General features: G+C 40.4%; 1 protein-coding gene across 22 annotated transcripts in view; it reads right to left on the bottom strand.

The window, feature by feature from the left end:
- Nucleotides 1–15,242, bottom strand: part of Ubap2l (ubiquitin associated protein 2-like) — a 48,368-nt gene that overhangs the window by 13,038 nt on the left and 20,088 nt on the right. For all 22 annotated transcript variants that reach the window (XM_005411485.2, XM_005411482.2, XM_013508252.1 and 19 more), the window contains 9 exons: nucleotides 14,198–14,283; nucleotides 10,810–10,981; nucleotides 6,860–7,058; nucleotides 5,624–5,901; nucleotides 5,261–5,433; nucleotides 2,851–3,040; nucleotides 2,126–2,180; nucleotides 1,315–1,489; nucleotides 910–982 (listed from right to left, as the gene is read on the bottom strand). In XM_005411485.2, the coding sequence (XP_005411542.1) occupies nucleotides 910–982; nucleotides 1,315–1,489; nucleotides 2,126–2,180; nucleotides 2,851–3,040; nucleotides 5,261–5,433; nucleotides 5,624–5,901; nucleotides 6,860–7,058; nucleotides 10,810–10,981; nucleotides 14,198–14,283 (1,401 nt within the window). The remainder of the gene's footprint in view (nucleotides 1–909; nucleotides 983–1,314; nucleotides 1,490–2,125; nucleotides 2,181–2,850; nucleotides 3,041–5,260; nucleotides 5,434–5,623; nucleotides 5,902–6,859; nucleotides 7,059–10,809; nucleotides 10,982–14,197; nucleotides 14,284–15,242) is intronic.

Below are 15,242 nucleotides of genomic sequence, written 5' to 3'. Positions count from 1 at the left end.
AAGGATTACAAGTTTGAGCCCAGCTGGGCAAGAGCCTACATCAAAGTAAAATATATTTTTCTAAAAAAAGCACTGGGGGAAAAAAAAGCACCAGGGATATAGCTCAATGTGAAGGTCTGGGTTCAGTCCCCAGTTAAAAAAAAAAATTCATCTAGCCAGGACAGAATCATTCTGCTCAAATAGCAAGGTAAGTGAGAAGGACTAACACTCAGAAACCAACACTGATTGGGCAGTAAGGGAACAAAGAAGTTGAGATGTGAAAAATATGTTATAGCCTTCTCTTCCACTTTTCTTCACAAGTTCAGGGTACAAGCCTACTTTATAGCCTAGATAAAGTAGAGGTTCTGAATTTAAACCTGAAATATTTGTACTTTTGAGGACAGAAATACTCATAAGAAAGTCCTTACATCTTTTGCCAACCTCCTGATAAACCTGATACCTTTGCCTAAAATGGTCCCTTCCTTTATAACTTCAACTTAATTCCCAAAAAGAATGTATAAACTGCAACAATGAAATTATTTTACTAAATTTTCTCATCCTGCCTCTACTTTCCTAGGGATGTCACATTCACATTGATTATATTCAGGATTTAGGTTCTGCATCCCCTAGACAAAGAATAAGAACAGCTCTAGCAGTTATGTATGCTCTTACAGAATTTATCAGAATATACAAAAAGCTCTGTCTATCCTCAAGGAAAAGTCAGAAAGTCACTTCTGAGGCTTTTAGGAAAGGTCTAGACTCTTTGGCCTCTCCTGGCTTCTCAACATGCTTTTACTGGTTTTCCTTCAACTTCAGTTGAATGAGTTTACCACCTCATGAAAAATTATCAAGACTTTCTTCTTTGGAATATCCTAGGGTTTGGATAGTTAAAAGCATAAAAGCCACATTTCCTCTCAGCATCACACTTACCAAGAGAGTGGATGTAGACGTGCGCCCAGAAGACGTTGATGATGAAAGGGTATTCTGCTGCGTAGATAACGCGCTGTAAGAAAAGAGGTTGCCAACAGTGCTGTGGTGACCTGCAGTGGCACTTCAGTCAAGTACACAAGCAACAACATAAGGCAGAATATAAAGCTAAGGAGGTCCGAGATCAGATAGTAAGCATGATGGCCAGTCAGGAACAGTGAGCAGTTAAAGCAAGAGCAGATACTGGAAAGGGAAAAAAAGTTTCCTCTGTCTTCACTTCCCGTAGCTTTTAGGTCACCCACTTGCCACAAAAGCAGGGCTAATGTCTATGACAAGACAGAATAAAAAATACAAAAAACTCTAACACTGAAACTCATCAACGCCAACCTCCACCCTTGCCCAGATTACCTGCTGTGTTGCGTGGTGGTGGTATTTGGAATCTCCTCACTGTGGCTCAAGCCACCCAAGGAGGACGAGTGTTGATTGGTGGTTGTCAGCAGGGAAGCCGCAGATACCGTTTCATTGAGAGCGGGAATACTAGAAGTAGAAGGTGAGTCAGATTTCACTGCAGAGCCTGTAGCACCTGGAAATGAAGAAAAGAGAGGTGGTGATACAGCTCCACAGTACAATGTTGTCTAGCATGCAGCAGGTCCTATATCCAGTATCTAACACCACCAAAATTAAAAAGCATTCACTGCATCAGAAGAGAGTATCTCTAAGTAAAAAGTGACTACAGTCCTATGGTGCCCCAAAGACAAGAGTATCTGACTTATTTAGTAATGGAAGAAATTTTTTTAAATTTAAGGCATTTCACAACATGTATTTTGAGACAGGATCTCGCTATGCAGTTCAGGCTGACCTTGAACTCGCAAGCAATCCTCCCAAGGATGCTGCCCAGCCTCCCAAGTGCTGGGGTTACAGGTGTGCACCACCACACTCGGCTACAACTGTATTTTATTTTTCCAGTGAAGGGACTCAATGAAATTATCACTATTTTAAGATAGAGTACCTGAAACTTAAGATGGTTTGAGATTAGCAGCAACGCAGAACCAAGCTAAGACTTTAACTATAATCACATTTTATCACTGTGCCAAAGCTTCTTTCACTTTAAGAAATGCAAAAATATTGAGAGAAAAAGATATAACTGAGATATAAAGATATATCTTTTTATAAAAGATATATCTTTTTATAAAAGATATAAAGCCTGAAGAACACTCACCTTCAACAGATTGCGTGGTCTGTAACTGCGTGGCCTGCACAGAACTGAAGCCATTCTGGTACAAGAAACAGGAGCAAGAACAGACAAATTCATGTAAGTAGGGAAGTGAGCACTGACTCAGCTTAATTCTGGTAATCTTTAGGAGAAACTGCTAGTTAACCAAAGGATTAATACAATGAGGCCAAAAATCAAAATTAAAAACCAATCAGATATACCCAACCTGTGCAACCATTTGAAGGCAACCCCTCAAACAGGGCACGACTGTTTGGACTTTGCAAAGTCCAAACCCAGAAACTGTTGTGGAAAGGACGCGCGACTATGACAGCCAAACCACCCATCCTGCTGGCTGCACCTGACAAGTCACCCCATGTGTTCTCTGGCTTATGCTGTTCCACTCACCAGGCCAAGACAGATCCAGGCAAAATCTACTAAAGTACACCCTGAAGTCTAGTAATTAGATATTCCAAGAAAAAGAAGACAAGTATTTAAGACTGATTCTAATGCGGCAACGACACTTTACTGCAATAGTTTTCTAGCTCTAAGTCTCCAGTCTTGGTAAAAAGAACTTCTATTTCACCAACCACAGAAAAGTGCTTTTTTCAGCTTCTCGATCAGTACTTCCAAGGTTTCTCAGCACCACTTCCAGCGATGTAAATCACTAATATTTAAGGGACTTTTCCCACTATGTTCCTAGCCAATGCTCAAGAGGCTCACAAAGCCACTACCTTTGCCTGAGTCAGGTCCTTTTGGGGTGATGAAGAGATGGAGCTGGGGTACCGCCGAGTCTGTGTGGATCTCTGTTCGTATAGAGGGCCCTGAGCATTGTTTTGGGAGGTATAGGTTGTCGACTGAATTGGGCCGCTCTGATAACCAGAATCCTGACTCTGGTTAGATGAAATTGTAGATGAAGATTCACTGTGGGAAAAGAGAAGAAAAATCTCAGAGAAACAAAACAGAGCAGACCCACTGATACTGAAGAAATGGTAGAGATATACTAAATGGAATAAACAGATTTCAATCAGAAAGAGAACTTTCCAGCAACAAATGAAACAGTCACAAGTTTCTCCCAAGGGCTAAGGGTCCGAATTAAGAACAGAATTTTAAAAACTTTAACCTCTAAAAACAAAATTTCCTTCTTCCCTTACATTCTGTTGTTGTAACTAAAAAGAAGCTAACTCTAGGTACAGTGGTACATCCCTATTGTCCTATCATGCTGGTAGGCAGAGGCAGGACCACAACTTTTTTTTTTTTTTTGGCTTTTTTTCCAGTACCAGGAATGGAACTCATGACCTTGCACCTGCCAGGCAGGCACTGTGCCGCTGAGCTAAATCCCTAGTCCCTAAATTTTATTTTGTTTTGTTTTGTTTTGTTTTTGGTTAGGACCACAACTTTAAATCAGGACAACTTTGCAAGACCTTGTCTTTAAAAAATGAACGAAAACAAAGGGCCATAGATGTAATTCAGCAGCAAGGTTCTGGGTTTAACCCCCACGACTACAAAACGAACATTTTTAAACAAGAAAAAGAAGCTATCAGTCAGCAGAAAGAATACACTTCAATATATTATAATTTCAGCTTTTAGAGCAGAAGCTATCTTTTGCTCACTCATTTTAAGGAATACTGAACTCTGGGCTTCCCTAACAACCTTATTAAAGACGACTGGTATCCTGAGAGGAAGACTTAAAATATTCACATGTATTAGTGGCAGTAATGACTCAACAGATCTAGACAAGGGCCATTAGTATCTTCAAATTCCCAAGGACTGAGGAAAAAATAGCCTATTACCCTGACATTCCTACAGGATTTTCTACTTCCTTGATCATTACTAGAGAAGGCAGAAAAGATCTTTTTCATTTGCTTTTAGGGCCAGGGATATGGCTCAATGCCACAGTGCCTGCCAGGCAAGCACAAGGTATGCGGTCCTGAGTTCAATTCCTGGTACCAAAAAAAAAAAAAGTCCTTTTAAAGTCAGGTGTGGTGGTACATGTCTGTAATCCCAGCACTCGGGAGGCTTGAGGTAGGATGATCACCATGAATTTGAGACCAGCCTCAGCTACACAGTGAGTTCAAAGTCAGTCTGAACTGCATAGTGAGACCCCGTCTCAAAAACTTAAGTAAATAATTAAATAAAAACCTTTCTTGCGGTGGGTGGATTTTGAGGCAGGGTCTCACTAAATTGCCAGCCATGACTCAAAATGTGACCCTCCTACTTCAGGCTCCCAGAGTGTTGGGATTATAAGCAAGAATGCCTATAATCAAATTTATCATGCCCAACTCCATAAAATTTTTGTAAGATATGAAGGCTAGGAATTCAAAGTTCTAATCTTCACACACATAGTCCCACACCAAAGGACCAGAAAATGCCAAAAGCACGTTTAGGTGTGGGAGATGAGATATCAACTTATTTTCGGTTTGAGGTGTTGGGAACAGGTTTCAAAACAGCTTTAGAGCCAGGTGTGGTGGCGCACGCCTGTAATCCCAGCACTTGAGAGGCTGAAACAGGAGGATCGTTGTGAATTCAAGGCCAGCCTGGGCTACAAAGTGAGTTCAAGACGGGCCTGAACTGCATTGAGACCCCGTCTCACAAAGACCAAAGACCAAAAAACAAAAACAAAAACAAAACTGAGCTTTAATATTCCAGAAGTATCCAAGCAGCACATTTCTCTTTTGCTTTGTTTTGTTTTGTTTTTTTTTTTTTTTTGGTTTTTTGTTTTTTTTCCGGTACCGGGAATTCAACTCAAGACCTTGCGCTTGTCAGGCAGGTGCTGTGCCGCTGAGCTAAATCCCCAGGCCAGCACATTTCTCTTTAAAGTTAGGGCTAATGAGCCGGGCGTGGTGGCGCACGCCTGTAATCCCAGTACTTGGGAGGCTGAGGCAGGAGGATCGTTGCAAGTTCGAGACCAGCCTGGGCTGGAAAGTGAGCTCAAGGCCAGCCTGAACTGCATAGCAACACCCTGTCTCAAAAAAGACAAAAAAAATGAAGAAAAAAGAAAGTTAGGGATAATGGTTGCAAAAATATTTTAAAGCACTCAACAAAAAAGCTAAGATTGACCACTTTTCCCTCATCCAGACCTCTAGAAATCAGTGAGAGAATGAAAAGCATTAAAAGAGCTCTCATGGCTTATGTTTCCCCTACCTGGCCGTGCTGGTATACAGGCTACTTGGAGCCTGGCTTGAAGAGGCGCTCGTGGTGGGGGTGGACTCATAATCAGAAAGGACAGGCTCTGACCCAAACTGCAATGCCCCAAACTGCAGATTTAGCCCTGAGATATCTGCTGAGCCAGGCATCTCCACAGCCAGAGCAGGAATCTATGCAGAAAGGTGAAGGAAAAGAGAATGTAATGGTTTAACATGACCTTAGAATAATAATAAAAATAGACCTTAAAATAATAAAAAACATTCCCTTCAACCTCAAATTAACAACCTTACCCTTAAAATCCAAATTCCCAGATCCCATATCTCCTTGTCTGAAGACAGTATTACCTAAAGGTTCAAGTACCTTAGAAGTCAAAGAGGCTTTTTTCTTCTGCTGTTTCAGTTTCTGCTGAGCCGGCTGAGGGCTGGAGGATTGGTTGTCTGAAGACCCAGGAGACATCTGTGGAGCTGAGGTGGATTTGCTTGGCAGAGGTGAAGAAGGGGGTGGAGGTGCAGCTGTGGAGGTAGCCACTGCAGGAGGCTTCTCCTGAAGGAACACCTCCATCATGGTTGAAGACGGGGTGAAAGCCTGGCGCTTTGTAAAGGGGCTGTGCACTGTTGAATCATTTGGGTTCTTCAAATCTGTACAAGGAAGTCCATCATATATGAGGCCAAAGGCGCTCATGATTTTCAAGGAAATGCTACTGCCCTACACTAGTGCCTCAAGAATCACTGTCTTATATAAACTTTGGGGACTGATTTCATTTCCATGTGTGGCAATTGTTTGATCCTATCTGGCCCTAAATACAACCTAATCAAATCAACACGACTGCCTATCCTATGTAAGCCAGTAGTCTACAAATTCCCTAAGTTTAAAGTATAAGGTCTTTAACTGGCTAACCTCATGAATTTTAAAGGCAGTATATTATTTCCAAACGAAAGATCTAAAGAGAGTCTCCTCAAACTCTCAGACCAGGGGCTGCGGGTTTAGCTCAGAGGAACAGCATCTGCCTGGCAAGCACGAGGTCATGAGTTCAATTCCCGGTACTGGGGAAAAAAAAAAAAAAAAAAAACCCAAAAAAACTCTCAGACCAACAAAAAACTGTAACCATGAGTATGGCTAAATTTGACAACAAAGCCAGATGTGCTGGCATACACCTATAATTTCAGCACTCGGGAGGCTGAGGCAAGAGGATTGCACAAGTTCGAGGCCAGCCTTGGCTACATAGTGAGTTCAAAGCCAGACTGAACAATGCAGTAAGACCCCATCTCAAAAAAAATTAAAAAAATAAATAATAAATTTGACAACAGATATACAGTGGTACCTCAGTTCACGACCTTAATTCTTTCCACAATTCTCAAAGAACAAATTCTCTGACCAGAATTGTGGAAAGAATTAAGTTCATGAACTGAGGTACCACTGTATAGCCTCAAATTTCTATTTTTCCCAAACTTCTTGAACTCAGCCTATGTGGCTAGGAGAAACCTGAGAAAGCCACCCTTCTCTTCACTTTAAGACACATTTTCCACTCCCCCTACCAGACTCTTTATAGTAGTTCTCCAGTCCATAAAGGGCTCAAGTACCTTTCTATCTTCTTACCATACTGCACCAGTGATGGGGACTGTGTTGTCGAGCCCATGTCCCAAGAGGAAGTGGTGGTGCTTCCAGACTGAGAATGCTGAGCTGCCAACTGAGCCAGTGCCTGAGCAGTCTTGAACTGCTCCAAGAACTGCGAGCCTGTGGTACTGCCGCCTTTAGCCTCACCGACATCACCAAATCCCTTCCCCAACATGCTCACCTGTAGATCAGCAAAGAGATGAGAAATCTGCTGTCAATAACTCTGTTCAGCTACACAGCAAGAAACTTACTCAGATCAAGAGCCAGCAGGGACCAACCAAGTGAAGAAAACTACCAAACCAGGTACTGTGGACACACCTCCAGTCCTGGGTACTTAGATCACCTGAGCCCAGAAATGGGAAACGGTGAGACTTTCAGTGCTACCAGATTGAGTAGACAACACAGTCCAGTGAGAATACAAGTGCTTGAGTTAGATTATGTAATGTTGGAAAAATGACTTTAAATCTCTTTGCCTGTTTCCTCACCTGAATACAGGACTACTATTTCTTAGGTCTTAAGAGGATTAACAAACACTGTATTTGCAATGAATATATACATAGCACAGCACATAGCACTCAAAAATAGTAAGAGCATCACATGACCCTCCACTAGTATGTGATTTTTACAATTTTATATATCATTTGGAAACTAATTTTTTGTTTTTGAGACAGGGTCGCACTAAGTAGCTCAGGCTTGCCTTGAACTCATTATGTAGCCTAGGGCTGGCCTTGAATTTACAATCCTCCTGCTTCAGCCTCCGAAGTTGTGGGTTACAAGTTGTGGACATCACCATTTAAAGTTTTTAAAAATGAGAGCCACAGGGGCAAGGGGGGTAGCACGGCATGAGCCATTAAAAACTGACACTATCACCATCATTCTCTCCTTTTCAGAAATAAAGCTCTGATAACTGCAGAGGGGCCCCCACCTTTAAAATTTTTAAATCAACCAATACATACTTGATTACTAAATTAACACAAAGTATGAAGATAATACAAAATTTTGCTTTAACCATTAAGGTCTTTGCTCCTTTGACTAACTAAAAAACAAATTAAAACAAACAAACAAACAAAAAAACCAAAAAAAAAAAAAAACAGGGGCTGGGGATATAGCTCAGTGGCACAGCGCCTGCCTGGCAAGTGCAAGGTCCTCAGTTCGATTCCCAGTATTTAAAAAGAAAAAAATGCAGCAAGCAAGAAAGAAAGCTAACTGCAGCATAATCTCCATGTTGCTAATAACTAGGATAGAGGCAAAGACAAGTTATAAGGCCATCTCAACTTCTGTACTAAACAATGAACAAGTCATACAACTCATGTTCTCTTTGTGTATACAAATCCTACAGTCACCATTATATGATAACCAAGCAAAATTTACTCTTAATGCTTTTGGAGGATTTGCCCCATTTCCTACTACCAAAAAAAATTATCATCCCAGTCAAGATCAACCATGTGTGTGACCTTGACCAGCTGAAAACAAAAAACACTCCAAAATCCAGCACAATGATACCTGCCAACAACCCCAGCTACTGGGGAGGATACAGCAGGAGAACCACAAATTCAAGGCTCACAGGGAAACTAAGCAAGGCCTGCCTCAAAATAAAAAGCAATGGGAGTATTACTCAGTGTGAGGTCCTGGCTCCACTCTCCAGTTTAAAAAAAAAAACTTAACCCAGCATATCATCATCAAGTAGTGCCTTCTTACACAAAACTAGTCTGCCCAACTCAAGGTAAGACTTATTTTCTCTAGTTTATACCTCCAGATTATATAAATAAAAACCCCAGAAGTCTAGTTGAAAGTGAGAAACTGTAATAAGAACATAAAATATTCTACCAAGTGCAAAACATTAGAGATACAAGAAATTACCTATGTTTGGCTTGGTTTTGCACAATACTGGGGACTGAACCTATAGGGTTCATTTTGTGCTGCACTCACAATATTATTAATTTATTTGCTAAATTTCAAAACAGGGTCTCACTAAATTACTAAATTGCCCAGGTTAGGCTTCAACCTGTGATCCTCCTGCCTCAGTCTCCCAGGGAGCTGGGATTACAAGAAGCACCACCATGCTTGGCTGGTTCACTGTATTATGTACAAAAATAAAAAGAGAAACTCTTATGTTGACTATAGCTATTAAATTTTAAGACAAGTCCTCTTAACATTTATTCTCAATGAAAAACTACATTAAATAACAATGATCAACACAGACATAATGAGGATTTACTTTGACATTACTAGGTAATATACATTAAAAAGAATGTTATGTTAAAAAAATGTTATGTAAATTGGAATCTCTGGGCAAGGTGGTACACACCTGTAATTTCAGCACTTGGGAAGCTGAGACACTGTGTACTGCAGGCCAGCCTTGAACTCACGTATGAGGATCACAGTGACTTCAAGGCCAGCCTGGGTTATACAGTGAACTCAAGGCCAGCCTGAGATCCCATCTCAAAAAAAGAAAACTGACAGATTCTGAATTAGAGGCTAACTGAACAAATTTCTAGTTAATTTACCATAACTAGAAAAATAAAACTATACGTATACCCATGGTCTGCTTCTTACATGTCTAGTAACCCTACTAAAAACAGGTGAAAAAAAAGAAAAAGCAGTCCTTCATAAGATTACTGACTCTAAGAAGATTGGTCCTTCCATCATCTTTGTATAAATGATTCCTCTGACACAGTAATGACCTTTATTTAATGTTATACATTATTACATCATGTGTCATAAGTGCTCCAGGTTATTTGTAATGCAGCTATCATTACCAAATTGGTGTAACTGGTATACGTTATTTTATCTTCCTAAAGCACTGCGATAGGAAGAACAAGCACTTTTTACATCCATTTTCAGACAGTGGAGACATAGCTAATAAAAAGTGGCAAATTAGGAAAGACTCTAGGTGCCTAAAGTCTAGTCAATAAATGTACCATCTAAATATATAAGGCAATTCTGCTCCATAAAGAAATGGGGAATTGTCAGGTGTGGTAGCACACAAGTATAATCCCAGAACTCAGGAGACTGAGGCAGGAGGATAACCTCAAGTTTAAGATCAGCCTGGGCTACATAATGAGTTGAAGGCCAGCCTGAACTACATAGTAAAATCCTGTCTCAAAAAAACAAGGAAAAAAAATGCAGAACTGCTATAACCTCCCACTAAAATTTTATTAGGATTGCAAAAGGATTAAAATTTGTTGACAAGTTGATATTAATGGTTTTCTCTTCACAAGATATAAGAAATAGTATTCAGCACGAGGGTCCAGCAAACATTAACTTGTTTTTGTAAGATAATTCAATCTGTTAAAAGGTAAGTCTTCAAAAACAAAACAAAATTGCTAGTCGTGGTGGTGCACAGCTGTAATTCCAGCACTCAGGGGGCTGAGGCAGAGGCAGGAGGATCACCCCAAATTCAAGGCTAGCCTGGGCTATACAGTTTAAGACTACCCTGAATTACAGTGTGATTCTGTCTCAAAAAAAAAAACAAAACAGCTAAATTGTCTTCTACAGTTACCTTCTATTACTAAACTCAACTTTGTCCTTAAAAGGACAAAAGATACTTCTCCCTGCTACAAATCCTGACTATCCTTAGCCTTAATCCCTACACAAAACTGATAAACTGATATTAATCAGTTATTTTTTTATTGTTGTCTCCCATCTCATAAGAAATGTAACTTTGAAAGACCAATGTATTTTTTGCTTTATTTCTGCTTTTTTTTCTTTAAATCCTTCTTTGTCTATAAAACCAATCTCTTCTGCTTGGTCCATCAGAACATCTATTTTATGAAATGAAATGTTGCCAATTCTAGAACTGAAAGTAAAGCCAAGTAAGACCTTTTGACAAAGCTGCTGTAATTTTATTTTTTGACAGAAGGAGTGACTTCATAAGTATCATGGGGTTAGCAAGAAAGTTTGATTAGGATAAACCAATGTTTCCTACTTACCATACTATGATGGGAAAATGTATTCCCCGAAGCAGACTGTGATATGGCACTCTGCTTCGAGTTACTGAATACCAGAGGCTGAGCCAGGGAAGGAGCCTGAGATGGATCCAGATTAGATGAATCATTCTCCATTGAAGATGGTGTCTTCCCCAGTAGAACAGCAAGGTCAATTCTAGTGGGATGGGAAGGGATCTTGATGAATAATGACTAAACATTCTAGTACATCCCAATATCCGATTCAGGTCATGGATCAAAAAGGAAGCCACTTACTGATGCCTCTTCTAAATGAACTCATAAACACAAAGCTCTGAAAAGCTTAATTTACCAAAGTAATTGATGTCTAAGAATCACTACAGTATCTAGCTAACTTCCACTGCAGGTGCCAACAATAATGGCTATATGATATTTTAATTTTGATGAAGTTATTAATTTGATGAATGTAAAATCTTTTTTTTAAGTCTCACTATGTAGTTCAGGCTGGCCTAGAACTCATGGAGATCCTCTTGCCTCAGCCTCCCAAGTGCAGGGATTACAGGCATGCACCACCATGCCCCGCCTCAAATACCCACTTTAAGTAACAGCTCAGTAATTGGACCAAAATTCACAAGTATTTGTCCATGATTTTAATACTGAGTATTTGTCATCATAATTTTTAAGATATAAAGCTATATACCAGAATGCTGGCATCTTCAAATGGCTTTAGAATAACAGGGGTTTTTTGGTTTGGTTTTCTGTTTCTGTGTTTTTTGAGACAGTCTTGGTATGTAGTTCAGGTTGGCTGTGAACTATGTACCCAAGCTGGACTCCAACTTGTAGAGATCCTCCTGCCTCAGCCTCTTGAGTGCTAGGATCATAGAGGTGTACCACCACATCCGGCAGAACAGGTAGGTTTTGTTTCATTTTGTCTTTTTGAGACAAGATTTCCCTATGCAGTTCAGGCTGTCCTCAAAGTTGAAGCAATCCTTCTGCCTTAGCCTCCTGAATGCTGGGATTAGAGGCATGCAGCACCATACCCAATTCCAGGGTAGGTTTTGAAAACTGTATCCCACAGCTTACAAAATTTCATTGTTTTTTTTTTTTTTTTGGGTGGTACCACAAATTGAACTTAGGACTTTGTGCTTGCCAGGCAGACGCTGAGCCACTGAGCTATATCCCCTGTCCAACTTACAAAATTTCAAAACCAGGTGTGATGGTACATGCCTGTAATCCCAGCACTCGGAAGACTGAGGCAGGAGGATCGTTGTGTGTTTGAGACCAGCCTGGGCTACAAAGTGAACTCAACACCAGCCTGAACTGAATTGTGAGACCCTGTCTCAAAAAGAACCCCCCACTCCCCAAAAATCTGAGAGTTAAATGTGGTACAACAACAATATGGGGCTGAGAGAATGGCCTAGTAGTAAAGTGTGTGCCTAGCACACACAAGGTTCAGGGTTCCATCCCCAGCATCCCCTCCCCAGAAACGAATTTCCTAAACAATAGTGCCTTCTGTTACTCAACACAAGGTCCTTTCAACCATACCTGATTGTATACGAATGTGACGACCCAGTGAGGGGTCCCTAGATAGTCTCAGTGTGGGTCTAGTCACTAGAAAGACCAGATTCAAGAGCTAAAATATCCAGGCCCTCCCAAACCCTTCCATGTCCAAGGAAGAACTGGCTTAATTATTAAGTTCAGTCACCAATGACCAACGCTTTAATCAATTATACCTATGTAATTAAGTTCCAATTATGAAGTTATCCTCAAACAATGACACGTGGAGAGACTGTGGGTACCTGGAGAAGACAAGGAAAGTGTGTCCCTCACACACATACCTTGAGCTTGTATTTCTTTCCATTTGGTTGTTCCTGAGTTGGAACTTTATTAACAGTAAAATGCTAGCCTGAATTCTGAGTCATTTCAGTACATTATCAAACCTGAGAAGAGGTCATGGAAACTTGTAAGTTTGTAGACTTTGAAGTAGGGACAGTCTTATGAGGCTGAGACCTCAATGTGTAAGGTCTGTGCCAACTCTGGGGATTTAGTGCCAAAATGCTGAACACACCCAGTTGTTCTCACAGAATCACACAACTGATATAGGAAAACTACGTATTTGGTGTTAGGGAAAAAAAAACTACTACCTGTGGTAATAATACCTGTAACATCCTACACTTATCACAATTCCTTAGGACCTTCTGAACAACAATTATGATGTCTAGGACTAGAAATAACCAGGAAGGGTTTTAGGGGATCAAAAGTATTTCCTAAAGTATGTGTCTCCTGACCCCAATACCTAGGTTTAACTTCTAAAAAACTTCATTAGCTAGTATCCCTTCGTCTCCATGAGGCATTGGTTCCCAGACCCCAAAAGATACCAAAATATGCAGGTGCTCAAGGGCCTTATATAGAATATTATTTGCAAGTTAACTATGCATCATCCTATATATTTTAAATAATCTCTAAATTACTTATATTACTGAATGTAATGTAAATGCTATGTAAAGTTATTGTACTGTACTGCTTAGAGAATAATAAAAGATATTCTTTGAAATATTTCCAAACTAGGCATGGTGGCACAAGCCTATCAAATGCAACTACTTGGGAGGCTGAGGCAGAAGGATCCCAAGTTTAAGGCCAATCTGGACAATTTACCAAGACCCTGCCTCAAAATAAAAAGAGCTGGGACATAGTTCAGTACTCCCAGGCTCAACTCCCAGTACTGCAAAAAAAATTTCCTCAATCTGCAGTTGGTTGAATCCATGGATACAGAGTCCATAGACATGAAGAACTAAATACTCTCAGTGGGTTTAGAGGACAAAGACTAGTACTATAAAGCAAAAGAAGCTGCTGAATAGTTCGTAGAACTTAAAAATAAATGAAAATATTTCCACTTTCAGCTTGACTCTTTTTTCCCTCTTACTTCACTTCCATTTTAAGCCCCTGGCTTACTGATTTGTGTAACTGAAGGCCTATGTGGGGGTGGGGGGAGGGTGATGGGCAGAGGCAGAGGCAGAGGCAGGGGCAGGGGCAGGGGCAGGGGCAGGGGCAGGATCTCACTGTGTAGTGCAGGCCGGCCTTGAACTCGCTTATGTATCCCAGGATGACCTCAAACTCAGGAGATCCTCCTGCCTCAGCCCCTGAAGTGCTGGGACTACAGGCGTGTGCCAACATACCCAGCTTAAAGACCTATTTCAGGAGAGAACTGCCTTTAACAATGTAACAGGCATTTCATTCAGTACACTCACTGACTTAATACCAACTATTATAGATCTTTCCATCCCCTAAACAGGAACAACATGGTCATCATTAACTACCACCACCATCACAAGTTGTAGAGGCCATGCCACTGATCCTGACAGCTACCTCAGCAGATCTATTTGGGGAAAGGTACTGAATTTCACTGTGAACTTGCCTCTGACCAGCAGTGATTGTCACATTCTCCGCAGGTAGAGGCACTGAAGACACATTAGAGGCAGTGAAGATCTTGGTCTCAGAAAGCTGAAAAACAGAGGAATTAGTCACTTCTGGTCCCAGGGAAACTAATCAGAAATTTGGCACAAATAAAGCAAATTCAACATGAAGAAAAAGGAAAAACCCTATGAAAACTATCTACCCTTAAGCATTTTGAATGGATTGACCTTCAACATGTTCTCAGTGGCATTATCCAAAGGACAGAAACAAGGAACCCAATAAAACATTATGGAGCCACATCTTTACATGTGCAATGAACTCAGAGGAAAGTTAATATACATGCTGCTAGTCACAAGAAAGACAGAGAATCTCTTTGTATTTTCCCATTACAGTTCCCAACTGTCACCACATGTATCTTTTAACACATGCCCCCACGAAAGGTAGACTGTGCCCAAGTTGAAGAAAGAAAAGTCAATTCTCAGCTTTAGAGTATTAATGGTTCCTGTGGTGGTGAACTGAGGTCTTCTGAGGGGTAATTTTAACTACACACCATTTTTGCCCTAATACTGACTTTATTATACTCTTAAAACACCAAAATTAGGTAAACAGTTGCAGAGAATAACTTCTTACTATACAAAAATTAATTTGAACTTTGTTATTTTATTCTTGATCAAAATCCCTCCTCTAACAAACAGAAAATCCATCCCTCCCCAAATATTTCATTCTTGAAAGCTACTTAAGCAGACAAGCCAGAAAGAAGCAAAATTATCCCATACTGATAAAACAGTCTAGCTCAATTAAAACAAATAGTCACCCCTTGATGCTGACATATCTGAGAGCTTTAAAACGCAGGACTGGCTACCAAAACAACCTTCTTTTGTTTTTTGAGACAGGGTCTCATGATGCTGGCCTCAAATTCTCATTGATCCTCCTTCCTCAGCCTCCTGTGTGAATGGACTACAGGCATGCGCTATCACATCCAGATTTAAAACATTTTTGATATGTCATTTCCTCTTAACCACAAAAGCTACTTTACCTAACTAAAT

The sequence above is a fragment of the Chinchilla lanigera genome, unplaced genomic scaffold, assembly GCF_000276665.1.
Source record: "Chinchilla lanigera isolate Chin_1 unplaced genomic scaffold, ChiLan1.0 scaffold00144, whole genome shotgun sequence".
Lineage (NCBI taxonomy): Eukaryota > Metazoa > Chordata > Mammalia > Rodentia > Chinchillidae > Chinchilla > Chinchilla lanigera.
The sequence above is the reverse complement of the archived record's forward strand: the minus strand, read 5'-3'. Positions and strand labels throughout refer to the sequence as shown.